General features: G+C 42.8%; 4 protein-coding genes across 7 annotated transcripts in view; 1 reads left to right on the plus strand and 3 right to left on the minus strand.

Annotated features, from left to right (window-relative positions):
* The window catches only part of LOC124170933 (SET domain-containing protein SmydA-8-like), a 98,807-nt gene extending 98,647 nt beyond the window's left edge, over positions 1-160 (minus strand). For both annotated transcript variants that reach the window (XM_046550000.1, XM_046549998.1), the window contains exon 1: positions 78-160. In XM_046550000.1, coding sequence (XP_046405956.1) covers positions 78-80 — 3 coding nt within the window. In that variant the 5' untranslated portion in view covers positions 81-160. The remainder of the gene's footprint in view (positions 1-77) is intronic.
* LOC124170932 (SET domain-containing protein SmydA-8-like) lies at positions 128-11,831 on the plus strand. Of its 2 annotated transcripts, none has more exons than XM_046549996.1 (4): positions 128-330; positions 743-901; positions 3,586-3,912; positions 10,405-11,831. In XM_046549996.1, the coding sequence occupies exons 1-4, from the start codon at positions 133-135 to the stop codon at positions 11,602-11,604; spliced, it is 1,884 nt and encodes a 627-aa protein (XP_046405952.1). In that variant the 5' UTR covers positions 128-132; the 3' UTR covers positions 11,605-11,831. The 2 variants fall into 2 exon arrangements, with proteins under 2 accessions (XP_046405952.1, XP_046405953.1); XM_046549997.1 differs by lacking the exon at positions 128-330 and adding an exon at positions 361-654.
* LOC124170934 (5-hydroxytryptamine receptor 1A) lies at positions 11,666-27,422 on the minus strand. 2 transcript variants are annotated; one of them, XM_046550002.1, is made up of 3 exons: positions 27,343-27,422; positions 19,535-19,724; positions 11,666-13,336 (listed from the first exon to the last, which is right to left on the minus strand). In XM_046550002.1, exons 1-3 carry the CDS (start codon positions 27,367-27,369, stop codon positions 12,417-12,419), a joined length of 1,137 nt encoding a protein of 378 aa, XP_046405958.1. In that variant the 5' UTR covers positions 27,370-27,422; the 3' UTR covers positions 11,666-12,416. The 2 variants fall into 2 exon arrangements, with proteins under 2 accessions (XP_046405958.1, XP_046405959.1); XM_046550003.1 differs by lacking the exon at positions 27,343-27,422 and adding an exon at positions 19,940-20,540.
* Positions 27,393-27,819, minus strand: part of LOC124170936 (protein transport protein sft2) — a 76,561-nt gene continuing 76,134 nt past the window's right edge. The window contains exon 4 of the mRNA XM_046550005.1: positions 27,393-27,460. Coding sequence (XP_046405961.1) covers positions 27,440-27,460 — 21 coding nt within the window. The 3' untranslated portion in view covers positions 27,393-27,439. The remainder of the gene's footprint in view (positions 27,461-27,819) is intronic.

A 27,819-nucleotide genomic window follows, 5' to 3' on the forward strand; every position in this document is an offset into this window, starting at 1 on the left:
TTTACAAAGCCGTCAAAAGATTCTCAACCAGATCGCATGCTCACAAGTGCTTCTCCGGCAAACGGACAAGTACATACCATTTCGGCCTAATTTGTCTCAAACACCGTCTCTTCACGATCGCGTGGCCTCCGAATGAGGCCTAGACACCGCTCCCGACCGGAGCTGCCACCAGAATTAGAATGCCCGCCCCCTCCCCCGCCCCAAGGGCCGCCGCGTGCGCGTGGGGGTGTGAGAGCGCACCGAGCGGCGGCGGGTCGAGCGGTCACGTCGGCAGCGGACCAGTCGGCCGGCTTTGCTCGTCGCAACGGACGGATTGGCGGCGACGCAATGGTACGCAACATTTTGTGGTTGAGTGGTTTGTGCAAAAGCGCGAGGTCGGGTATTATATTGCTAGGTGGCTCGGAAGCCGAGAGCTTGGCTGCGTTCCAAGCACGAGCAGGGAGCGCATGGCTCTGGGAGTTCAATCACTGCACCAACGCACTTGAGTGCCCAGCTTAGGATTGATGGGTTTCATTGAGAGTGCACTTCGATCATATGACGAATGCCGAAATAAATTAAGCTTTCCCGCCGGATAGCTAGGCATTACTTTCTCCGTGCACGATTGCAATTCAATTTCAACTGATCATGTGTATTTCAGCACGTGTGATTCAGACTGTTGAGTTTGCAATTGATTTATCTTCACGTGAGTGGTTTTGGTGTGGAGTATAGAATTAATTGATTTGGCGTGTTGCCGTTTGTTTAGTCTGCGGATGGCGGCGGGGAGGCGGTCGGGAAGTGCGCCATGTGCGGCCTCGAAGCCACCTTGAAGTGCAGTGGATGCCGGCTCACGTACTACTGCGACAAGGAGCACCAGAAGTCCCACTGGAAGGAGCATAAAGGAGCATGCCAGCGTGCATTCCAGGTGAGGATGAGCCACCCGCACTGTGACTGCACTCTTCGCTCGTGCCGCGTTGGAATGTACTGCTCCCAACCATCTCCTCCTCCTCCTCTTCTACAGCATCCACACAGTTCGGCAAGATGGAATCCATTTCTTTCAAGTCCACACGACGCAATCTGCTCAGGACGTGATTTCCAAGCACGTGCGGAACAGACTGCAGAAATAAACCCAATGAATGTAGCCCCTTGCATTTTTGCAGTACAATCGACCTAATTTTAGAGATGAAAAAGTAAAGCATTTCAACCCGTCAATTACGGAGCGAAAATCAGGCGCACAGTTTCACCAACTCAATTTTTTCTTGTTTAATACCCAAAATGGGAAATGGTCAATTAAAACAAAACGGTACGGATGAGAAATAAAATCTTTAAGATTTGTGATGGCAATGAGGAGCAAGGGCAAGTGAACATCCAATCTCCCTTGCCAAAATCATCATTCATATCATTCCTCTATTATAAGGAATAGATTTCTTTTCAGTACGTGAGTAGCCACAATGAGGACCAACACACCATTTTATTTAGGCCTTCATACTTAATCATCAGAAAGGAGTTGAGTGGTTAGTTCGTTTTAATACAAATAAAAAATGCCAGTGAATAATTGACCAAAGCTGCGTAATGCATAGAGAATTAATAACTATCCTGCCTCGCAATGTCGTTCATTGCTTTATAATTCTTCCTCAAGATGAGCGAGTAACATTCTCATGATAACTATTAGTATGCTCAAACGAATGTTCAAACGAATCCATTTCAATCCCAATCTCTCACAACTTGAGCAACAGAACCGTAGAATATCTCACTTTCAGCGGTTCTAATTTCCTTTCGAGAATTAATCCTTAGGGTTTTCCTTAATAAACGTTTCTAATAAAGCAATGGTGACCAGAATAATTGTTTTCAGTCTTCGCATACGTTTTCCAATGAAATACTAGAGTTTCTAAAAAAATTCATATATTAAAAAATAGAAAATACTCTCGATTTGAGCTGTAAGAAAAGCTCATTTCGTGCACGCTCAAGCAAAGCAATGGTAAAGAAGAATACACATTCACCTCGTAAAGTGAGTTGGTACCCCAAGTTCTTTCGTTTTCACTGAATACATTGAACAACGTTGAGCAGCACTTGCCTCTCATTTTAATATCCTTTTTGGCATTCAAGTGTTTCCAAGATCATGCTATTCTTCTTTCGTGAGATGTATACGCATAGCAAAAGTTATTCACTCCATTTATAGGCTATTTAACCAAGAGAAAGGTTAATTTTACCGAGTTAGCGGAGCTCATAAGCGTCATATCTTTGAATTATTAAAAACGCATGATAATTAAGTTTTTCTCTGTTCTTTCGATCGTTTGCTTCTTTTCTTGCATCTTACTCACTCAGCGATTTAACCCGAAGGTTGGTTTGGATAAGTGAGGCTAAAGCTCACCCCGGACTAGCCACAGTTATTTGAATACCACACATTCAGGGTATGAGGGCTAGTTCCTTTCCCTGGGCCACCTCGCACTTCGAGGATTTTATTTAGGTGTCTCCGAAGGTACCTATCAACCGGGAGTTGATCCCACTTCAACACTATATCAAACAATGCGGTGTATTGTGAATCACGCTATAATGCAGTAAACGATTATCCAACAGTTTTTCAATCAAGAAAATTTACCTGCCACTGCTTGGGTAATATTTTTTTGCGAACCCCAAGCCTACTTACTTTTCTGATGCTGCTCGCTAAATTGTGAATTAAAGAAAGCAGTGCTTAAAATAAAACTTCTGAGCTCTCAAAACTGACGTTTATTCCAACGGGGTTTCCAATCTTCCTCCTTAACCAATGTGGTTGCCTACGCCATGCGGCTACTTGTAATATTACCAGGAGAACCATGTTTTATATCCATTTGGCTGGGAACATGGAAAGTTTTTTTCCCATGAATCTTTATTAACATGATTTATTATTTGATGGTTCATTGATTTTTTAATCATTTAAGATGACGATCCCATCAGACTTTACATGATTAGCAAAAACGAGGCAATTCATAATATAATTAAGGCCATTCTACAATCCCACGCTCACAAAACAATGACTCTTCTTCTCCAAATGCAATAGATAATATTCATAAAGAGTAAACTATATCCTCTATAATTACCACAACCATGGCTTGGAAATAACTACAAATAGCAAATAAGTGACAAAGCAAAGCGATTGCGAAAATTAGTTAATGGATAATACTAAAGCGTCAAACAGTAAGGGAGTAATTTTTTACTTATGATGGCCCTCATATATACTACGGAAGTGCAACACCGCAAATGTCAAGGGGTGATGAAAAAAAGATCAGTACACGCGTGGGAGAGATGATAGCAGGCGCAGAAGATAGGTTGTCTCGTGCCCGCGAAGGAATCCGTCGCTAGTCAAACTGTCGAGACATTCGACTCTCCTGCATTCACTTGCTGGATGGTAAGGTGAATCTGATCCACCGGAAGGGCCGTCGACCCCTGGCCATTCGCGGTCGGCCCTTCCTCTCACCTAGCCTTCCTAGCGCACATGACCAGAGCCAGGACTAACAAATCTCGAGGCGATTGGGTGACGAAGTTGATCAAATAAGAGAATATTGTATCGGCTCGCGTGTCATTCCCCGGCTCTGCATTGCAAGGCTCCTCCTAGAAGCGTCCCTTTCACAGGTGCAGTCGACGCCGGAGCTCGGTCGCCACCTGGTGGCTGCGCGTCGGATCGCGCCGCGGGACGTGGTGGTGAGCGAGGCTCCGCTCGTGGTGGGGCCACCGTTCGGGCGGCCCTCGGCACCCGTCTGCCTGCCTTGCGGCGCGCCCATCCCCGCGGCGCTCGCCTCCTCCATGTCGGCGCCCCGTTGTCCACGCTGCTTGTGGCCCACGTGCGGCGCCGACAGCTGCTCCTCCGGAACGAGCCGCAGCCACGCGGCCGAGTGCGTCATCCTCAGCACGTCACGGGAGCGGACCATTGAAGCACTTACCGGTCACCAAGTCACCGAGGTACGCACACTCATCCAGTTTCCATTTCAACAACTAAATACCGGTGATGAAAAAAATTAGATCCTGCATTCCATTGCCCAATTCCACGTTTTTTCGACCTAACTTCCTTTAACAATCGCATATTCATTTTTTATCAGTTGTAAAGAAATTTATCCGTTTTGAGCGGATGGCGGCGAAACACCGACTTGACAATATTGCAACTAAAATTGAATTCTTTCTATATACACAGCTGTTACTAATAAGCTTCCATTTCGATTATTTAGCAGAAAAAAGCTGATTTCGATTTTTCAAAATGTGAGAGTTCCGTTTCACGTGGCACTGCAATCCAAATATGGTCACCGTCCCTATAATGAATTTGCTGATTACGTCAGTAAGTACAGTGGCGGAAAAAATTAACGCAAAGCTCGTTGGCGTCTGAGAGCGGCCAGTTCAGGAACTACTTGTCTTCCAAAATTTTGCCCTCGTAATGCTCTCATACAACCGGGAGTTTTAAAAGCAATATATCCCTTATACCGTGGAAATAATCATACCCGTCGCATTATGACAAGGCGCAAAAGATCCAGCTACGAATGCTTCGCCATATTCTCCGAAGTATGCTTCGCCCTCGATTAACCTAGAATGGAATCTACTCTCGTCGGGACATCATTGGACTCAGCCGACATATTGGGCATTGAGACTGCCTTATAACCCAATCGTTCCCGTGGTGTAGTGGGTAAAGTATCATGCTTCGAATCAGAGGTTCCATGGATCAAGTCCCACGGTCGGATGACTTGATGCTGCACACACACACACAGTAAACACTTTTCTGATCTTAAAACTTCGCAAATCCTAATAATAGGTCCATTGGACGTTGCATGTCTATTGAATTCTTACTCGCTTATTTATTCGTTGAAATTCAACCACAATGGGTGCTTTCCATTCATTGACACACGTCGACACAAGTCGACTTGCGTCGCGGTTTTCGTGTTCCATTCGGTGTGTGTCGCCGACTGTTTTGACACAAGTCAACAAACGGTAACGCACAGGAATAGGAGAGTTATAAACAAATGCCGCGAGCCGACACAAGTCGACTCATGAGTCGCATGAATGGAAAGCACCCAATATTGCATTACCATTTGGGCAGTTGACTGTGGAGTGAATTTTGACTACCATTTCCGCGTCGTCCAGCACCGCTTCAAGGCCCCTAATCATTAGCTGCATGTGCGATGTGTCACGGCCTACGCTTCTTCTCCCCTTCAAGGGAAAACTCCTATAGCAGAATGAAAGCACTTTTTTGAGCCACCTCCGAGAAATCAGTTGTATGTTTTCATTTCACTTTTGGAATGCATTACTCAATATTCTCCGCCCAATAACAGTTTTTTGAGGATTTTATTGAAACAACTTGTAACATACTGCAATTGAAAAGAAATGCGAAGACGAATTGATTTAGGTAACGGAATATGTTATGGCCATTTTAAGGTTCAATAATTTCTTTCATCTAGTTATCCGAAGAAATTGATTAATTTGGTCCGTAAACGATTTCTTTCGATTTTTTTGAACTTCATAATGTCTTTAAAACTTGATTTTCAATCACAAAGATGATGGATATGGACGCATATTTGATTAAAAACGTCAATTAAAAATTGAATCTTTATTAAAATATATGTATCTGAACTAAGCGTTGAATGTTTTTCAATTTTATATGCTGACATAAAATGAGAATCAGAAAAGTATTATAATTTTCACTTGTTGAAAAGTTATTTAGGAAACTGGAAAGATTACGGAAATTTGAATGGGTGGAAAGGAACTTAATGGAATTCGACTCTATTTTTGAGTTTATAGAAGGGAATGAATTTTATATAGAATTTGTTTCCGTGGTAATCGAATTATTATTAATATTTCCTTGCTATAAGTTGATACATCTCATGGACTGATATATTTTTCCTCGTGAATTTCTTGTTCAGGTATAATCAATCAATTGATTCTCGAATTTATTTCTTCTAATTCTAGTGAATATTTCTTTTGTTCAAATACTAGCTAGCTGGTGCTAGCTTTCTTTATCAATTCCTGCATAATTCTCCTCTTTTCTGAAACACACATGCTGTATATTGCAGTCATTTACCTGTCTACTCCGTTTTTGTGTCCGAATCGTTTTCCGCAAAATATTTAATGTCCACAATTAAACTCATTTACTTTTATTTTGCTACGTAGACTGCTTCAGAAGTCCATCTTTGATGCATATTTCAATTATGCAGCAATCATGGGAGTAAATCCTTCGCAAGAAAGTGAAAAGAAAATGTCTGCTGTATATGAGGTAAATTTTTTGTAAGCATTACGTGGCTTACTGGAAATATATTTTTTTCTAAGACAATGGGAATTTTCGACCGCACACTATAATTCACGGGATGGTCGAAAAAACTCTATAGCCCTCCTCAATGAATAGAGAATACTGGAACTTCGTCCATAAAATGAAGATGTCGCAATGAATGGTAATTCATGTAATTACAACAATAAAATTTCTTCATTGATAGGTAAAGGTGATGAAAAATCATTTTAATTTATGAAAAAGTTAGTTTGTAAATTAACATAAATGTCTTACAACCGCATTTCTGCCGCGAAATTACCTCGAATAATTGATTGTGAGATTTATTCTATTCCTTAACCTATGTTGAGTGCTAAAAGTAATCAGAAGTTCGAAGTAGGGATTAAATAAATAGCGGAAAACGCGAACAGTCCAGTATTTCTATGACTTCGAAACAACATTAGTTCCATAATAATGATGAAATATTTTTTAAATGTATGCGTGATGCTCTTTTTGTTGGAAAATTTAAGGGTAAGTCTAACCTCTATTAACTTAACCATTTGTTCAATGTTTCTGATGAAATACATACGCAGACGCCCAAAATTACCCGATTGAGAATTACTGAGTTTGGGCGGCTTTATGTTCTGCCTTCGGTCAGCTCTGCAGAACATCTGGGGAATTTTCCCTTGAAATGAGGGAGGAGTAGTAGGCCGTGACACATTGCACATACAGCTAATGTTAGGGGCCTTGAAGCTGGGGTGGACGACGCGGAAATGGTAGTCAAAATTCACTCCTCAGTCAACTGCCCAAATGTCTATGCAATATGGTGGTTTAATTTCAACAAATTAATAAGCGAGTAAGAATTCAATAGACATGCAACATCCTTTGGACCTATTGATAGGTATGGCGAAGTTTTAAGATCAGAAAAATGTTTACTGTGTGTGTGTGCAGCATCAAGTCATCCGACCGTGGGACTTGATCCGTGGAACCTCTGATTCGAAGCATGATACTTTACCCACTACACCACGGGAACGATTAGGTTATAAGGCAGTCTCAATGCCCAATATGTCGGCTGAGTCCAATGATGTCCCGACGAGAGTAGATTCCATTCTAGGTTAATCGAGGGCGAAGCATACTTCGGAGAATATGGCGAAGCATTCGTAGCTGGATCTTTTGCGCCTTGTCATAATGCGACGGGTATGATTATTTCCACGGTATAAGGGATATATTGCTTTTAAAACTCCCGGTTGTATGAGAGCATTACGAGGGCAAAATTTTGGAAGACAAGTAGTTCCTGAACTGGCCGCTCTCAGACGCCAACGAGCTTTGCGTTAATTTTTTCCGCCACTGTACATACATTTGTATTTATATTGACGGATATTTCTACAACTTCAATCGAGTTTTTTTATGAGAACCTCCTCGTCTAATTTAAGGTAACCTTCAACGAATTGTCTTGTCGCAACCTCAGTACTCCTTGAAGTTGAAGACAGAAAAGTCGAAGAAAGCACAGCAACGATTTACACCGGATAAAACAAGTCCAGGGATAGGTGAAAAGTCGGTTTCAACAGTTTGAATATCACTCGATACAAATTATATGCGTCCTCAGCCGTCGGGTTGACACGGGAGTGAAATACATGCCCTCTTTTTGCATAAAATTTTCCAATTCTAGATAGGTTATCAGACGCTGCCCTTGAAATGTTATTGTAGGGTAACTGAGTATTCACTACTCCAATGAAATTAATAAAAATGGTTGCTACTACAGACGAAGGCAGAGCTAAACCGTTGTTAATTTTTACTCGATTTTGCCTCCACACATTTTGTTCTAGAGACATTGTTGGGTGATCTTTCGCATTTTTCAATTTCGCTGATTCCAAATCTGTGCTTACATTCTTTCTATCACGTCGAGTTTCCAAAGAACAGCTTTATGCATGTTTTTGCTTTTGCGAAAGTAGTAATACATTTCATTGATATATCGTGGTGGCATGAGCAGGTGAAAATAAAAACTTCCCAGCCAAAATATGTTATCCTACGATTTCATGCCTTCCTATCCTGTCAAAAATGTTTAAACTTGCATTATTATGCTTGTTTGCTTGCATTATCTTATCGTTTTGCTTAAAGCTGTGTTGAATTAGCTGCCGCTTTACACCAGTATGTGACCAACTGTCGCACGTGAAGACGTCTTTTTTTCTCAGAAGATGGTTGGCGAATTTTTTAGTCGCAGGAAATTACAGCTTATTACATTGTAATCACTTAGAAATTGTTAACTTTCATCGGGCCTAGATAGTGCATGAACAATCCCGATAACTTTTCTTATGTGTGCGGTAAATTACTTTTACGGCTCAAAGGTGTAACTTTACTACCTTTTTGATACATGATTACTAGCTATCTTTTGACTGCCTGTTGGGTGGACAAGATTAAGAATGGGCTCCCCATGTGATATGTGGAACCTTTGTCAGCCTTATGACTGGTCGGACTGAGGGAAAAGGTCATAAAAATATTTTCCGTCCCTATGATTTGGCTGGAACCAAAGAATAATTTTTCAGATTGATATTTTTGATTGAAAAATTAAAGGAACTACACGGAAATCTAAACACACAGTAAAATATCCAAACAATGTGGAGTCAGCGATACTACCGGTCCCTCACTCCAAAAATTCATCTGTGTCACCAACAATGGAATCTATTAATGTTAGCGAAGATTCGGAAAGTAATCAAGTACGTGAGAACGAAGGATTCGAAAACTCAAAGGACCTCAATTTTGGACCGAGTACCTCTGATGGACCTCATTTTGTAACGCAAGAGGATTCAAATGACCCAATGCGCGATTTAAATTTATTCAAAAATCAGAGTGAAATCTTAGGATCACGATTACAGGGTTGGAAATAACTGGATCCAAATACAAAAATTTCTATGCCTCGATCTCGCCATGGCGAATTTAAATTATTTTTTCTCGAGAAAACAACTTTACTTTTTGCTGTAGTACTCTCTTTGTTATGGATACTCTTAATTTTGAATTCAACACAGATTGGCGTTTGTTCATTGATTCCTTCAAGGTTATTTTAAAGGCTGTTCTCTTAAAAAATGGCAATAATCTCCCATAGATACTGCTAACTCATGGAACTGACGCTATAGAATGTTAAGAGAATATCCAGTTACATTTAGAAAAAAATCACTACGAAAAATATAAGTGGTGAAAATTTGTGGCGAAACAAAAGTAGTGGCAATCTACTAGGCTTACAGCTTAGCTACGCAAAATATTGTTGCTTTATCAGCGAGTGGGATAGCAAAGACAAAAAATCATGAAATGAGAAAAATTGGTCGGAACGTAAAGCACTCGTTCCTGGATCCAAAAATATTCATTTTCAGCCTTTGGTCGATCCGAAAAATATTCTTTTACCACCTTTAAATATTAAAAGAGGACTTTTTAAAATTTTGTGAAAGCCATGGGCAAAAATGATTCTGATTTCACGCATTTGATACAAATTTCCCTAAAATCAGAGAGGCAAAGATCATAGAAGGAATTTGTATTAGGCCACAGATTAGGGAAGTTATGAAGGATTCGGATATTCAACAGAAATTGAGTTCAATGGAAAAAAGCGCGTGGGGCGCATTCAAAAATGTATTTAAAATTTTTTTAAGAAATATGATGGGTGAAAATTATCGCAATCTGGAGCTAATCTGACCAAATCGTACCACAAATGAGCAACAATATGAATTTAAAAATTCACTTTCTCGACTCGAAAGCTTGACTTTTTCCACCAAACCTCGGCGCTGTTAGTGATGAACAGTGTGAGCGTTTCCACCAGGATATTTTACCCACGGAAAAATGACACCAAGGGAAGTTCAGCAACATGTTAGTAGATTACTTCTAGACATTGAATACGGACCTTCCAGATGCTAAATATGCGAGAAAATCCTAAGAAAAAATCTGAGCTCAGATTCCAAATAAGCACGATAAACACGTCTAGGATCACTCCAGGTGAAGACGGCCGTTAGTAAAAATCGGTTTCCATCATTCGTTTCGTCTGTGTCCGAATGGTTTTAATTTTTATATGAATGCAACTCTATTTAGAATATGTAAGAAAATCATTATGGCCTTAAATAGAAAATTTTGGGGAAAATGAATCCAAATGCTACCGTGGATATATTCAGACAGGCCAAGGTCATTGGTCATTTAATATAAAAATTAAGAAAAACTAATCTTTCCCATAGGAGCAAATCCAAACGGCCTATGGGTCCATCACGCCTCTGCGTTGCCTCTTGCTGCAGCGAGTGCGGCCCGAGCAGTGGAAGACGCTGAGGTCGATGGAGTCGCATCCAGGCCAGCCGCACTCCGAGGACATCCCCAAAGTGACGCGGTTCCTGAGGGAGGTGCTCAACCTGGGCCGCATGGACGGCAGCCGCATGGACGAGAAGACCGCGAGGCGATGGGACTTCTCGCCGGCCACCATCGCCCGCGTCTGCTCCGTCCTCGACGTGAACGCCCTCGACATCCGTCTGCCCGGGCCCTCGGACGCGGTCGCCCTCTACGCAGACACGTGCCTGCTCGAGCACAGCTGCGTGCCCAACACGAGGCATTCCTTTGACGAGCGGCAGAGGATTCAAGTGAGCGCCACGCGGGCCATCGAGGCGGGAGAGCACCTCACCACCATGTATACCCACGTGCTGTGGGCCACGCAGCAGAGGCGGGACCACCTCAAGGTGACCAAGTACTTCGAGTGCACGTGCCAGCGATGCGCCGACCCTACCGAGATGGGCACGTTTATCGCGGGACTGCGCTGTCTCGGATGCAACGGCGGCGTGCTGCTCCCCAAGAGTCCACTCCTCGGCATCCACACGGAGTGGGAGTGCAGCGACTGCACCCGCTCGGGACAGGCGGCCATGCTGAGCGGCGAGCAGGTGCGGAGTCTGGTGCTGGGGTTGGGGTCGGAAGTGGAGAGGGCGCTGGAGGAGCGGCCTCCGTCCAGTACGGCACTCCAGGACCTGCTCCAAAAGCTGGAAACCCTCCTGCACCCGCACAACTCCCACTGTCTCGCTGTCAAGCACTCCCTACTGCAGATGCTCGGCCGCAGTGGTCACCATGACGAGCTGCGGCGTAAGGAGACCATGTGCAGGGACCTCTTGGGAGTGTACCGGGCCTTGGACCCTACCCTTGCCAGGGTCGGGGTCTATGCGGCCGTGGCCTACTTTGAGCTGCATTCTACGTTGGTGGAACTATGGCGGAAAAAATTGTCCAGTCCAGAGTCCAACGAAGCGAGGAAGAAGTTGACTGAAGCTAAATTTTGCCTTGAGGAAACGGTGAAACTGCTGCAGGAGGAAAATAAAAATTTGCCTGAAGGTCGGCTAATGGGAGTGGCTAAGAGTGCCCTCGAAGATATAGGACGCTGGCTTGACGCAGAAAAAGAATCATGAATGTTTCAGGCAGATGTGACAGCAGACAATGTGTGGATGAAATGAAGAAAATTGTGCTTAATACTTTTCAACGCTTACATAACATCTTTAATCCACAGAATACCATTACATTGCATTATTCTCGCCGTGTTCCCACTTTAACTGTACCATCAATATATGCTACCTGATTCCATAAAAAACAGCGTAAATTAACTTTTTATCGAATAAAGTAACCGTTCTTTTCCAAACCTAATTTTTTCTCAGCGCTGAGTCAACCCCGAACCTTATATTCCATTATAATTTGTCCAATGCGATCTTTTTTATTAAATTGTTTCCTAAGTCTGCTATTCCTGGCAGCGTCCCTCAACTTGTACATATCAGATAACTATATGTAATGGTAACCATTTCTCAACAAAAAAATGTGCATGGAAATATTAAAGGAACACAAATTTGGGTATATAAGCATTTTATCATAATTAAAATAGGGATCGTTCGCGCTTTCAATTATCAACCTAGAGGCAATTAAAATTGCCATGGAGATGAATAAGTAAAAGAAATTCTTGAGTCATACAGTAATTTGCTTAATGACACATGCAGCTAAATATTTTCATTCCGGAAGGGCATCATTTCCCCATTACCAAAGTACCTGTTTACCGGATATGTTAAATTAATTACACCTCGATAACATGACCGTGGCAGAGGTATTTTTGCAAGTATACAGTTGAAACACCGAGGCATATTCAACGTTTGAATTCTCCCAATGGGTAAAATCGCTACTTAGGTAAAACGATATTTTAACTTATTTTTACAGAGATATCACAATGTGAGAGTTATTAGTGCACATTTTCTCCAGCATCACCTCCACGAGGATTCATTTCCACTTCTCCCCGCAGATGTTCTCTTGTCCTATTGATCAACCGGCAGGGAAAACACGTTTCACCATTCGTTTGCCTCTCTTGCATGAAACCGTAGAGATAGGGGTTCAAGACGGTGCCCAGAAGAGAAAGAGCAGATAAAAGGTACTGCATCATCCACCAATAGTTTGCTACTTCGGTCGTGCTCGCGTGAATCACGTTCAAACACCAGATAGGCATGCGGGTGATTATGAAGGTGACCATGAGGACAAAGATTATCTTGAGGACTCTTTTCTTCTGCCTCTCCATGACCCTTATTCCTCGCGACGGCAGCGGAGGAGCATCCTGATTGCTAGAGCATTGAGGTGTCGAGGGATTGGTCACTGCCATCTCGCTAAGGCTCTCGTGTTCCAGGATGGTCTCCATGCGACGCCTGGTGGGCTTGTTGACGGCGCACGCCAACCGCTTCCTCGCGAGTAAACGCAAGGGGCTCACTCGCGGTGCCACTGGCCTCGGGGGCAGCGGAGGCGGCGCCGCTGCCCCCAACACACTCGCTCCCACCAACGTCGAGTCCGTGTGAAGGGAAAGGCCGCGACGCCGCGACGCCGCCCTTTTCAGCGCCAAGATCTCGCGGTATCTTTGGACCGCGGAGCGGCGACCGTTGGGGTACCTCCTCCAGAGGTAGCAACCGATGATGCCGTAGAGTGTCAAGAAGGCCAACATGAGCGGCAGGAAAATGAGGGTGAAGATGAGAGAGACATAGGTTGTCATTGATTGGTGGGAACGGATGGCACAGAAATCCGCCTTCGTCCAGGATATGACCTCGTTCTCATCTCTGCCAATCTGGACGACTTCCATTTGATTGATGTGATATTCGAAGAGCATAGGTATTGACGATCCTTAAAGGCAAAGAAAAAATAGCGAATCACATGGGATGTGGAGGAATCCATCAATGCAATACTACGAACACTGAATACCACGCCAGAGGGGATCAGATATCTGGTCGGTGTTATTTCACATTCGATTGCAAAGGAACGAAATTTTAAGCTCTTTTTCTTATATATCACGGAACCTCTGCCAACTATTCTAAAGGCTCAATCCAATTCTACGATTACTGTACACCTAAATTTCAAATTTTTTTTTCTATCTTTCCCGAATATCAATGATAGATTTTGACAAATCCCTGCTCTATATAGATACTAATCGTATATAAATCATTTGGAAGTCCAAGGAAATTATTTCGTAACCACGATTGCATGCAATATATTGTTACTACATGCACTGAAACCACGCAGCATTGCGATGAATTAGAGTATGAAGTAGAGATGAGTCGAATACTATTATCTCAGGTGTCAACTATTTATCTGGGATACAACATTTTACCTCAAATATCATAATCGAATATCGAATAATTTAATGCTTCACCTCAAAACTCTTGGCACAAATATATTCCCCATTTTTTATCGAATTACATCCTTCCGTACACCAATCTATTTATACGCATTAATGGAGTGGATAAAATATGACAAATCTAATGTTTGTTCAACTGAAATGAGCTGAAACAATGAGGTCCATAAGGATGAATTTACTCTCGGTAATCTTTTATACGGGAAGCTGAGTAAACCTGGACAAAGACAAATTCGGATTTTGGAAAAATTAAGCCAGAAGGGAAGCCATATTGGCCTTTATATTGCTAATCGTACAGAATAAAATGGAGAAGAACCTACATTTATCGAGTTTTTGGACTTAGAAAAGTGATAGCGTGGATTGAAAAACAATGCTTGCGATCCTGATAAAAATTGTTCAATAATGACCGGAGAATTATCCACCATTTATAAAAAACAAATATTCATGATTAAATTCAGATGCAGCCGCGAAGAGGCAAGATAAGGAAAAGAGTGAGAGGGTGTGCTGTAGCCCTCGTCATTTTCAATGTGTTCATTGAGAAAGCCATTAACGCTGCCAGGGGTGAAAATCATGAAATGAGAGAAATATTTAGCAACATGTCATGGTAGAGACAGAGAGATCTGAAAAAAAATCCTATCACTTATTGAAAACATAATGTGAAGATACAAGTTGAAAACCAAAGCACAGAAAACAAAGGCATTGGTCTGCAGTGGGATGGAAGAGGTGAAGAGCAGCATGAAACTAGAAAACCATAAACTTGAGGAGGTGAAGGAGATGTGCTAGTCGAGTGGCCAGCAAATGAGGAAGCAAGAAGGAAAAAGTCTGGATGGCCCAAAAGAAGACAGAATTCTCCAAAAAGAGGAGTCGTCTTACTGCTGGAAATATAAACGTTGAAGCGAGTAAGTATTTTATTTGTTCCTAAATTTTGGAGCATCCTTTTCGCATGGTAGAGAGGCATGAACGATGACAGTCGCGGAGAAATCAAGGTTCGGAGAATGGAAGGGAAAAACATGGTCATTAGTAACAACATCTTACCTACTAATGGCAGAAACGATGCACAACTGTTCCCAAATATCCATTTTTTTCCCTTTATTAACCCGTTGCAGCATTTCTGGGATGAAGTCAGCCCGGTGTCAGCCTTTGCACTTTCCACATTAAAAAAATGTTTATGTGGAAAGTGCAAAGTGTTTCACTTCATATCTCATAATGGATCTCCACAAAGTATCTGCCTCATCCATCCAAAGCTATTAGAAGATTAGGATAGAACGGAAATGGTCTTTTGAAAACCCTGGGCAGAAGACGGGGAAATCGGCCACAGCATGAGACACCAGGGTCTCATGAAAAATTATCTTTGGGGGAGAGATGGAAGGGCAGAGGGAGGCACGTGGATTCAAAGGGAGGGAGGGAGGATGTGAAGCAGGAGCAGCTGGGAGGCGATGAGAGGACAGCGGCGTCAAACCAATCTTACGATCGATGATGATAAACCTTTTATAGTATGATTTGGATGAATACTTAAGTCTTGTTATATCACCTGAGTACATTTTGTGGAAACATGAAATTTCATCAATAGCTGCGTATAAATTCTAGCTCATCAAGTGATGTCTATAACTATCAAAGTTTCAAAGTCACAGATTCGACGCAACATTTCCATTTCTTCCTCAATCATCGATAAATAAAAAATGTTAAGTACTCGTGTCCATGACCCTTCAAGTTGCCCATCTCTAGAAATAATGTTACCTTTTTTAATTAATCTGGGACAATACGTGACTTTGAGTTCTGAGACTAATTTCACAATGTAATTAGTACATGGAAGAGATATATTTTTGTCGTGCACACCGAATGACATCACTCTGCCCTCGAATATCCTTCACTAAGTACACAGAACAATACGAGATGGAAAGAATATCAGGTTGAGTAATACAGCGGAAGAAAACTGGGAGCAAAAATAATGGAGGAAGAAAGTGAAGTAAATGAGGTTGACATTGGAGCCATCATCTTAAAATCGGAATTGGACGCAGGAATAAAAGATATACGAAGGAATAAGGCACCGCTAATAGATGAAATTCCAGCCGAGTAAACTTAAAATGCCGGAAAGACGACTTCAACCAAGCTCAACAAAACTGACTGTAAAATTTACTTACCATAAAATGTACCGGATGACTTTGAGAAAGACGCCATTTTTATTCCCAAAAAAAGACAGCAGAAAAGTGTCCACTCGAAGAGTCGAAGGATACGAGCAATGAAACTTTTTGTTTATCGATGATTGGGAAAGAAATGGAAATTCGAATCTGTGACTTAGACGTTTTGATTGTAAAAGACAGAACTTGAGCAAAAACTTGACAAAATGATTACGTACAATTACTCCCCACCCTATTGAGAGCCTTTGGCTTTTGATAGCCATTGCGCAGGATAAGGGTGGCAGATAAATGATGACCCTACGCCAGCGCTCTGATGCTTACCAATCTTTGCGTGTTTCGGAGGGACTACAAGCACTTAAATATGTGTAACAGATGTGTTTCTTGCCCACAATTTAGTTGTATTATGAACACAACTTCAACAGACTATAGAATCAAACGAGTTTTTACTGTGGCTCTGTAAACGTCTCTTTAGGGTACTTGCAAAAAAAAAAAAATATCACCACTACTCCATATTATTTAAAATATTTCTATGAAATATACAAAGTGCCAAGGTACAGTCACTTTCAAAAGTCGTTCCGCACGGCCAGCGCGAGAAACTACGTTTTCCACTAAGCTTAAACTTCAGGTATTACCTATGTATACTGTGCCTTGAAAGGGCTAGTTTGACCTACTTCCACCGTCCGCGAAAGTCTTACCGAGGCATTCTTCTCCATTCCCTAATTCTTCGCTACTTCCGACTCCCGGTGCCAGAACACAAGGCGAAGCATAAGTTCTTAGTCATACGATTCTCACCCTGATAGTTTGCTAAGATAGATGGTCTGAGTAGTCTGGCTTCTACTAAAAAATACACGGACGTGTTTGCATCGCAGCGCACATATTAGGAAGAAACGAAAATCGGAGTTTACATCCGAAAGAGGATTATAAAAGTTGTTTACAAAACAGCCTACTAGATTATGCTTTTAACACATGATTATCATACACCGTCAATGCATATTGCTATATTTTGAAGTAATTTGGACACTCTTTAACGGCACTCTGATAGGCGAATTCATTATTTCTAAGCATTTTCTTGGGATATAAAATATCCTACAGTTTTTTATGCGCCTAATGGAACGAGAAATCAAAAATACTAATGTGCGATAAATGTTTATGTTTAATTCGGCATTTTATTTATTCCAGTCGTTACTAACAAGTCCCTAAACAAATATTTAAATAACTCCCAAAATGTTACAGGTATCAGTAAGTAATTAACCCACTTCTTCATATTCATCGAAAGTTCGAATGTATTAATACGATAGTTATCATAAATGTATTTTCGATAGTTAAAATAATCATCGAAAGCATTAAATATATGACTTGCTTGCCTATTTCTTGCCATTTAAGATACATACAGTACATCTTCTATCTTCGCCCTTTCATTGAGAGGTCAAACTAAGTCTTACCTCTTTTTTGTTTCTTTTTTCTGCTTGAGTCAGTCGTAATTGACGCCTGGTGATAGCATGCATGGAAATATCCTTCTCTTTAATATATACAAGTGGTTTCACAGTAATAATAGAGCTTACACTCACGTAATAAACACCTTTAGTCAGTCATACGGGTGAACAAATACTGATCATATTCCTACCAACACAAAACTACGCATACATAATTTTCATCCGATAAAAATATAACGTGTTGGGTAACTGATGACTATATCTGCGCAATTAATACAAACTATATTTATTAGCTACCACATATACTGCTTTAGATACAGTGCTTCATGGCGAGGAAATTTAGATGACCAAAAGAATGGGAGATAAAAAGAATGGAGGCATCCGAAATGGGAGTACAAAAGAGAAAGAAGGGTAAAGGTGAGAAAAAAATGAAGAACTGCTATCCACAGTGGAGAGATTTGAGGTAAGGGAGAGGGGAGATGCGAAAGTAAGGATATGGATAGAATGAAAGGTTCTAATGCAAATGGGCGTTTATGTTAATTAAAGTGGTAAATTAAAGTCGGGAGAGGCTCAGGTGGGGTGACTCGCAAAATTTTCCATGTATCATAAAATAAAAATACTTTGTTCTATTCCACACTTTATTTTAAATAGTACGACCCGGATTTCTGCATATCATGCTATCATAAGGTGCCTGATGATAGCATTCGATGCAGACACCCGGGTCGTACTATTTAAAATAAAGCCTGGAATAGAACAAAGTATTTTTATTTTATGATGAATCGGTTCCACAAAGTAACGTCGGAGACCGTGTCTTATATTTTCCATGTAATTCAAGAGTATCAGGATACCTGTAGTAATAATCAAATATGTTCCGTTTTTCATTTCAGAAGGACAGGTAAATTATTTTATTCCAGAACCACAATAAATAGTTGTATTATAATCATCATGCCACACTTATGTTACTTGCACTATTTTTCTTAAAAAATGCTGAACAATAATATTTACGATTGTTCCTCAGAAAAAAAAGGACAACACTTCCTACAACGCATTATGGTCTAAAAGCCTGCCATTTAATCAATGGCCATAAATATTTCGCTACTTCTTTTAGTGAAAATTATATTACTTTTAAAAACAATTCAAGGCAATCCGAATTTTCATCTGAAAAAAATAATGCTTTATGAATTATCCTCTCTCATAAAACAATTGCCATACCGGTAGTTTTTGCCAGGTAAAAAATTCGAATTCTTCTTCTTATTTTCTATTTACAAGATGGTAATAAGTAGCAGTATTCAAATTGTAGGCACCACTTATATTCCGAATAAGCTTAAACTTGGATAGTAACGCTATTTCACTTGTAACCATTGAAAAATGACTGAAAACTCTTCGCCGCCTACACAGGTGAACGCGATCATTGGCGATAACCGTGACGCAAACGGCAATATTGACATTGGCGTATATATTTAAGTATTTTTCACAAAATGGTACGGAGAAAAAATATTGGAGTACTATGCCGAAAATTTTCTTTGCGCCTTAAGCGCTGTGCCAAACGACGCCAAATGCGCCCCTCACTGCGTCGCGCGATGAGTTACCCGCCTTTGATAAATCCTTTGATTCTTCTCCGCTTTCTTCGATGATGGAATTGTTTGGCTGTTGGGAGGGTTCACGGGACCTTCCTACCTCTCAAATCTAGCTTGTCGCTCTTAGCGAGGGTTTAAGTAGTAAGGTTGCACCATTTTCTCGACCCGATCATGTCAAATCAATGCCAAGGAACGAGCAAGCAATACGCGACGCTCGACTTTTGAGAATAACGGAGACGGCTACGCCCGGTATGTGGACCGACTTTTAAAAATGACTGTACATCTTTTGGTACGAAGTTATCCTCTTCTGCAACTTTCAAATATTACCGTGCGTTGCTTTCTCCTCTGGACAAATTATAAATGCATCGATTATAATAGAAATTTCATTATTGGCTAGCCTGTAAACTGGCTTCACTTTGCTGGTCAACATGCAGCAAAGAAGAGTCTCTACTTTTATCCAGTGGAGAGGAATCACGATAAATTCATGGTGCATTAGAAAAAAGAAATGAAATGACGGAGTTCTCTATCATTAAGAGTCTCACCATTAGCAACCATCCAGATGACACCAATCATTATTAAGCTGGTCCGTAGGTTGGGTTCCCAACGACAACTTGTAGCGTTGATAATCCCATGGTATCGATCCAGAGCAATGGCAGATAGTGTGAACGAATTGGCTAGCACGCCCACGGTCTGGGCGTATGGTATCAACTGGCACAGCAGCTCTCCAAGGACCTAAGGAAAAATGCAAACACATTAAAAGCCTAGAACTCTCAACCCGCCGCGGGTTTGATTAGCGGGACTGAGTTATAATATCATCTTTCTGCTTTTACAGCAGTGAATCCTCTAATACAATACGATAATTGAAATAAGGCATTAAAATATTTTCAAATCTCATTTTAGAAAATCATAAACATTAAACTTGAGTAAAAACTTGACAAAATGTTTACATGCAATTACTCCCCACCCTATTGAAAGCCTTTGGCTTTTAATTGCCATCGCGCAGGATAAGGGTGGCATATAAATAAAGACCCTACGCCAGCGCTCTGATGCTTACTAATCTTTGCGTGTTTCGGAGGGACTACAAGCACTCAAACATAACAGATGCGTTACTTGCCCACCATTTGGTCACATTATGAACTCTGCTTCAGTAGACATTAAGCCATTGTGATTGCATGAGACGCAAATTCATGAAGGAATTATGTACCCTTGCTGGCTTAAAGCGTAATTTTGGATGAATCAATGTTTTTTATTATTATAGCTTTCGCAGTTTTCCTCACCCCAGAGATTATTCCAAAGGAAGGATCAATCAGAAATACGCATGTGCTATGTGCATCGTACTGTTTGTGTGACTTTGACCATCTTCAATTCCATTTCTTCTTCTGTGTGCGTTGAATTCTTCCTTCGTGGCGGGACCTACGCCCAGAGCCACCTCTTGGCCGACTCATTGGGCTACATCTTGGGGAAAATGGTTGCATAAAACCCCCGCCGAAAACACTGGAGATAAGACTAGCATGGATATATTGGTGGTCTGAGCATCTTCCCGGAAAGCAGAAGGTCCGTGGTTCGATTCCCGGTCCAGGTGAAATTTTTCCATGTATTTTCGGCCTTCATTCCATCTCCTCGCCACGCTGTGTCATCGCCCTATGTTTATGTTTCTGTCCCTTTCTTTCAAATTCTATTAGTAATTATGTTAATATAAGTGTGTGTGATCCCAATAAAAGCAACAAGAACAAAATCAAACAGTAAAATAAACGTGATTGAAACTGAATATCTTTAAACGCCGTGCTACAATTCCTTCGAAATTGTACGCGGGCACATGAATGGTGGGATGAGCATTGAAACCATGCATCTACATCTACATAATACCCCGCAAGCCGCCTAAAAGGCGTGTGGCAGGGGGTGTTAGGACACCAGCCGTTTACAGCTTTTAAAAAAATGAAGGGCTCTAACGAGGTTGGGACCATAGATCTTTTATACAGAAGATATCCTATATAAAAGATCTATGGTTGGGACTAGCGTTTATTAAAGTCCTTTATGGTTCAGGGGAAAAACGAATTCCCATATATATCCGTTCGGCAAAACATATCTATTAATTTATCACTTCTATCGGATCTGGAAATATAGTGTGGCTCTAATATTATGTTCTCTGTGTCGCTCTTAAAGATATTCATTCTCAATTGTTCAAGCAATCTAAGCCTAGCGCGCAGCCTCCAAGTCTCCAACGGCTCCCAGCCTAATTCGCTTAACATCTGGGTAACACTGTTTGTACGCCCGTGCAGGTGCGGTTGGGCAATATGAGAGGGTGCCCAGCCTAAGGGAACATGAGCATATGCATAAAAGGCCGACAATGGGAAGGGCGGTGGGCCGGGAGCACGGCAAAAAGCCACGGCAACAAGTCACAACAACTGATTGTGAGTCACACGTCATAAAACTGGCTCTTAAAAGTGGCATACGAGGTGCTCGTTTCATTTCAATTCAACAAACGTTTGTCTCATTTTTCAAAAGAACTTTATCTCAATTTTTGTCGTTGAGACACGACTAATGGCTTATTTTAATGGTTATAAGTGCGTAAGAAACGAATATTGCAAAATTGATTAAGCAAAATCAGTGTCTGCTTGCATTTAGCTTCAGACCATTGCAATATGACTAATACCTTCAATGACAAACCATCAGAGACGCCAATATTTGTAACCATACACTTCAAAAATACTTTGGACGAGCCTTATGATAAACCTGAGCTGAACATTGGAATTAGAAAAATAGCTACAAGGAAATAGTTACAAGATTTCTCAGTCCAAGTTAGACACAAAGTAGTGTTATGCAGAGGTGAAGTAATATACCAATTACAATTTCAACTTCGTCATAAGTGCTCCCGGAGTAATAAGTACTTGAGTGTACTGCTTACGATATTTTTAGATCCGAGAACGCAGACAAGGAGCCTACGGTCTATATGACCACCCGAGTGGCTAGAAAGGTGAGCGAACCTTGGAGACGCGCTTCCCTTCCATAGTGACTGTGAGCAAATGGATTTTGCGGTATCATAGGAAGTACTAAAACTTACGGAAAAATACGAATAGACCAAAAGAAGGGTAACATTGGCAAACAAAATTAATAATTTTTAAATGTACCTTTGATATCGTGCGATATTTGCGCGTACAAGTGCAAGAAGGAGCATTAAGTTACCCTCAAAGAAGAAGCATTTTTGAGAGACCACCGCACGAAACGAAAGACGATGGCTGCTGGATTTAATCCTACAGAAATATGATAATTGAGGAAAAAACTAAAAAGGGAATCGTCGGAGAGCGTTGCGTCAACATCCTCAATATTTGTGTTGGTAAATAGTAAGAAGAATTTTCTTCGTCAATTCATCCGAAGAAAATTAAACAGTCGAGAAAGCAGCCGGTTTATATCTATGCGTTCCTCATTAAATGAACATTAGGAACTAAAAGCAACCTAGACCTTCTGTGGGGAAAATGGGTCTGCCAACTATGGTTGAAGTCAGGGGCGGATCCAGGATTTTGTTCTGGGTGGGGCACAACGATACCTCGTAATACAAAACGAACGCAATCATAACGGGACTGTATTAAAAATCATGCATATCATTGAGGGTATGGGGGGGGGCACGTGCCCTCGTGCCCCCCCCTGGATCCGCCTATGGTTGAAGTATAAGTAAGAAACGGCGTGTAACTCCGAGCAGCAGCAATGATCGTCCGCGCAACTTTAGCTTTCATGCAAACGTCATAAAATGACGTAAAAATCGTAAGACATATCCAAGGCAGTGAATTGGGTTTATTTACGTAGAAAAGAGAGTAGATACTGTGAAAACAAAAAGAGAGGAATCAAAAAGTGTCACCAAAGGGCCCCATTTTGTTGGAAAGAAAGACTTAAACTGATGAATACAAGGAAGAGGACTTATCAATCAATGGTTAGAGAGGAACATGTGGTGTTAGTATAAGAACCGGTGTCCCGCTTTTGGGGGTTTTCCTACCCCGCAGGAGAATAAGAAAAGTTATAAAATCTGTGATTATCGATTTTTTTTGCGAAAAAAGTAGATACTCCTAATTCAAAAGAAATTGGATACCACCAAGTGAATACCGCTCAGAAAGGAGGCATCGTCAGTCTGCTTCAAATTACGATAGTAAGATTAATTACGATAATTTTATGCTCGATGGTCTTGTAAATTTGTGTAGGCTCATCAACTGGTTCAGATCCCTGCTGCTGCTGGAAGAGCTGAACGCAGTCATATATCCGATTATTCAAATGAACAGATTTTCCGGCCACCCTGACAATTTACTGCTAGCTATAATTGCTAATGAGCGCGAGGAAGTGAGACGGGATGGACAGAAAAACATTAGTGGCACGACCGGAGAATTTTTTGCTCACGAAATTTTAATTTCGACACAGAGGCCTACCCGCTGATGATAAACTGGGGAGAGACCGCGATACCTCAGGTTATATCTAGCCTTACCGCAGTGGAAGTTCAAAAATCGTTTGGGTAGCGTTCAATTTTGAAGTTAAATATTCCTTACATTACCCAAGCGGTCGAAAGATTCGTGATAGAGGTCACCCAAACTTTATAAACAGCAGCAAAAGACGAGGAATGAAACCAATGTAAGAAATACAGAAAAGACAGGAAAGCAGAGAAAAAATGCCGACCTTCGAAACCAAGTCTCAGTTAATGCTTCAATGTTGTACGGTGAGTAAGTTTTTAATTAATATGCCTGGCTTAAATGATAAATAAATAGGAAATTACCCTTATACACCAATATAAATCGCTCGTAAAGATGAGCTTATTTTATTTTCAACCCATTGCTACCATATCATGAGCGTTTGATAATTTTTTAGAAAATATTTTAACCTGATAGAGGCAATGCGTTCCTCAATTTTATTTACCAATGGGTAGGAAGGTGGGGCAGCTCAAAATGCAGGTACTTCCACGTGGTGATCTCCGACACCCATTTTTGCATTATTTTGCTTATAAGAGAGAAATTGTAAAAAAAGGCTAAATTCCGCTCAATCAGGGAATTTTTTCCCTACTTTGGTTTTGATTATGGTTTTTAACATTCATCTAAAAGAATAATTCTTTTGAGATTTTTCCTCCGCAGACGATGCTGAAATATCAAATATTAGTTACACTAACAACGAAAGACGCACTCGGTGTGAATTTTGGTGCGTTTGGGGCGTCGGAGGGGGAGAGGCGAGCGGATAGAGGCGAGCGGGGAGAGGCGAGCGGATAGAGGCGAGCGGGGAGAGGCGAGCGGGGAGAGGCGAGCGGATAGAGGCGAGCGGGGAGAGGCGAGCGGATAGAGGCGAGCGGGGAGAGGCGAGCGGATAGAGGCGAGCGGGGAGAGGCGAGCGGATAGAGGCGAGCGGGGAGAGGCGAGCGGATAGAGGCGAGCGGGGAGAGGCGAGCGGGGAGAGGCGAGCGGGGAGAGGCGAGCGGATAGAGGCGAGCGGGGAGAGGCGAGCGGGGAGAGGCGAGCGGATAGAGGCGAGCGGGGAGAGGCGAGCGGATAGAGGCGAGCGGGGAGAGGCGAGCGGGGAGAGGCGAGCGGATAGAGGCGAGCGGGGAGAGGCGAGCGGGGAGAGGCGAGCGGGGAGAGGCGAGCGGATAGAGGCGAGCGGGGAGAGGCGAGCGGGGAGAGGCGAGCGGATAGAGGCGAGCGGGGAGAGGCGAGCGGATAGAGGCGAGCGGGGAGAGGCGAGCGGGGAGAGGCGAGCGGGGAGAGGCGAGCGGATAGAGGCGAGCGGGGAGAGGCGAGCGGATAGAGGCGAGCGGGGAGAGGCGAGCGGGGAGAGGCGAGCGGGGAGAGGCGAGCGGATAGAGGCGAGCGGGGAGAGGCGAGCGGGGAGAGGCGAGCGGATAGAGGCGAGCGGGGAGAGGCGAGCGGATAGAGGCGAGCGGGGAGAGGCGAGCGGGGAGAGGCGAGCGGGGAGAGGCGAGCGGATAGAGGCGAGCGGGGAGAGGCGAGCGGGGAGAGGCGAGCGGGGAGAGGCGAGCGGATAGAGGCGAGCGGGGAGAGGCGAGCGGGGAGAGGCGAGCGGATAGAGGCGAGCGGGGAGAGGCGAGCGGATAGAGGCGAGCGGGGAGAGGCGAGCGGGGAGAGGCGAGCGGGGAGAGGCGAGCGGATAGAGGCGAGCGGGGAGAGGCGAGCGGATAGAGGCGAGCGGGGAGAGGCGAGCGGGGAGAGGCGAGCGGGGAGAGGCGAGCGGATAGAGGCGAGCGGGGAGAGGCGAGCGGGGAGAGGCGAGCGGATAGAGGCGAGCGGGGAGAGGCGAGCGGATAGAGGCGAGCGGGGAGAGGCGAGCGGGGAGAGGCGAGCGGGGAGAGGCGAGCGGATAGAGGCGAGCGGGGAGAGGCGAGCGGATAGAGGCGAGCGGGGAGAGGCGAGCGGATAGAGGCGAGCGGGGAGAGGCGAGCGGGGAGAGGCGAGCGGGGAGAGGCGAGCGGATAGAGGCGAGCGGGGAGAGGCGAGCGGGGAGAGGCGAGCGGATAGAGGCGAGCGGGGAGAGGCGAGCGGATAGAGGCGAGCGGGGAGAGGCGAGCGGGGAGAGGCGAGCGGATAGAGGCGAGCGGGGAGAGGCGAGCGGGGAGAGGCGAGCGGGGAGAGGCGAGCGGATAGAGGCGAGCGGGGAGAGGCGAGCGGGGAGAGGCGAGCGGGGGGGGGGGACCGACATCATCGAAAGAGAAGCGCGTCTCCAAAGTTCGCACAACTTTCTATCCACTCGGAAAAATCGAAGGGGAATGATCATTAAGTTTTACGTTTCCCGATTTTTGAACCTCCCTGCCTACCCCCCCCCCCCCCATTAATGGAATTTGAGCGAGGGTCAGGGTTTCACCTTGAGGTCTTAAATTTTTAGGCCTTATTTTTGATCAGTCTCACAACTTTTTTCATTCAGCCAGATGGATTTGAAAACAATCGATTTTTCCGATCCGTCCATTCCATGTTGCTCATTTCAGGCGGTCGAATGTGATCATGACCTGCCATAGGAGCCAATGTTTCAAATAACCTCCATTTTAAAAAACGACGATAGAAAGCAAAAACGTTACGTGCAGGATTTTGATCGCGATTGGTTTCATGTCCGACATAGATTAATGTTGTCAATATTTCGTTTAAAATTAACCCTTTTTATTTCCAAAGTTTATTACATTTTATTTCTCTCCAAAATATTCCTTGAAGTCCCATCGAATTTCAACGGATTCAGGGAAGTTATTCAAATCTCGTAAAAGGAATGGCCCCAACACTGATTGAAATACGAATATCGAATGTATATAAAATGTTAGTCTTAATGGCTTAAAATTATTGTCTAAATTTTGGCGTTGCCATTAGGAACATTTATTGCTCTAGCATTGAGTTGACCCCATATATTGGATCCCAGAGCTCCTTCAGAAAATCTTTTTAGCGTTCTTTTCATCGGTCCTGAATTCAGATTCAACAACAAATGATGATATCGTTTATCGATACAAGGGATCCTTTATACTCGAGGCAAAGTGGAATTTAGGCGTTTATCTTAGGGTCGTGATATTAAACATCAATTTTCTTATAGTGGCTTTGCAGGGCATAGATAGAGGTTATTGATATTAATTTTTTCTGAAAATATTCGTAGGCTTAAAAGGAATCAAAACAGACATTACAAAAACATTACCAGGTTCGCTCTAATGATAATTTTATGCGACGAAGATTAAGAAAAAACTAATCTAAGATTCATATTCAAATAGGAAAACAAGTTTTCATGAATCTATCGACTCAGCTGGAAATATTTTTAGTTTTTATCATTCTGGGATCCGTAAAATCTGAACATATGAGTTTGAGGTAGCTTCGAACCCATGCGGAAATATTTGTCAAAATCTAATTTTATAAGGGACGGGACGTTCTTTGAGTCGAAGTGAAGGTAGCCATGTGGTATGGTGGCTTTATTACTTGCGTTTTTTGCTCTCAGTTTGTGCACTCCACGACCCGTGACGAAGCGAGCACCTCGGACTCAAGGCGCAGCAAGGCAAGGCAAGGTTCTTTTGCAGCGCGGCTCACGCTGCCTTTACCGACCAACCGTCGTCGAGCTTTGACAAGAAGCTCCATTGACTATATCTAAGGTTTATGGTCCAATAGGGCCGTTGAGACACCTCTGATCGATGCCATTAAAAAGATGAGAGTTGCTTGAGCCGAGGGCCAGCTGCAACTCCAGACCGCTCACATGGAAGTCATATTCTCAGCATTTCAGCCACTAAGTCGCCCATCCAAAGAAAGTTGCTCTCATGAACGAGCAATGCACAGGGCCATGTGAACTCTAGCCATAAATTCGATAAATGGACTAAAAAATATAAGAGGCAATATGCAAGATTGTTACGTACCCAATTAACCCAAGGATGTGAAAACATTGAAAGGGAGTAAGTACATGTGGACACCGCCAGGAGAAGATCACTAAAAGCCAGGGACACAACGCAGCATCTATAAAATAGGCGTTGTTTCCTGAAAAGAAAGAGTTTAACGCTTAAAAACAGAATAGTGATTAACAAGCTGGATACGACTCATGTCCAACCATTGACCCGTTCAGTCCCAACTAACGCAAGAGGAAACATTTAGCACATGTGCTTCCATTCAATGGGAAATGAGAAAATATCCAAAGAGTAGATAAATTAGTAAATAAATAGAAATAGTATTTTAGTAGATAAATCAATAAGCTGGAATTTCTAACTTATACTAATAAGAATTTTCACCACAAAATCAGAATCCACTCTCACATGCATTCACTCTTGGCCCGTATGCCGGGCACTCGAGCGTTGTCAAAGGTAAGCTTTTTAGACAAACTCTCGTTCAGTAAATTTAAA

This window comes from Ischnura elegans, chromosome X, assembly GCF_921293095.1.
Source record: "Ischnura elegans chromosome X, ioIscEleg1.1, whole genome shotgun sequence".
In the NCBI taxonomy this organism is placed as follows: Eukaryota; Metazoa; Arthropoda; class Insecta; order Odonata; family Coenagrionidae; genus Ischnura; species Ischnura elegans.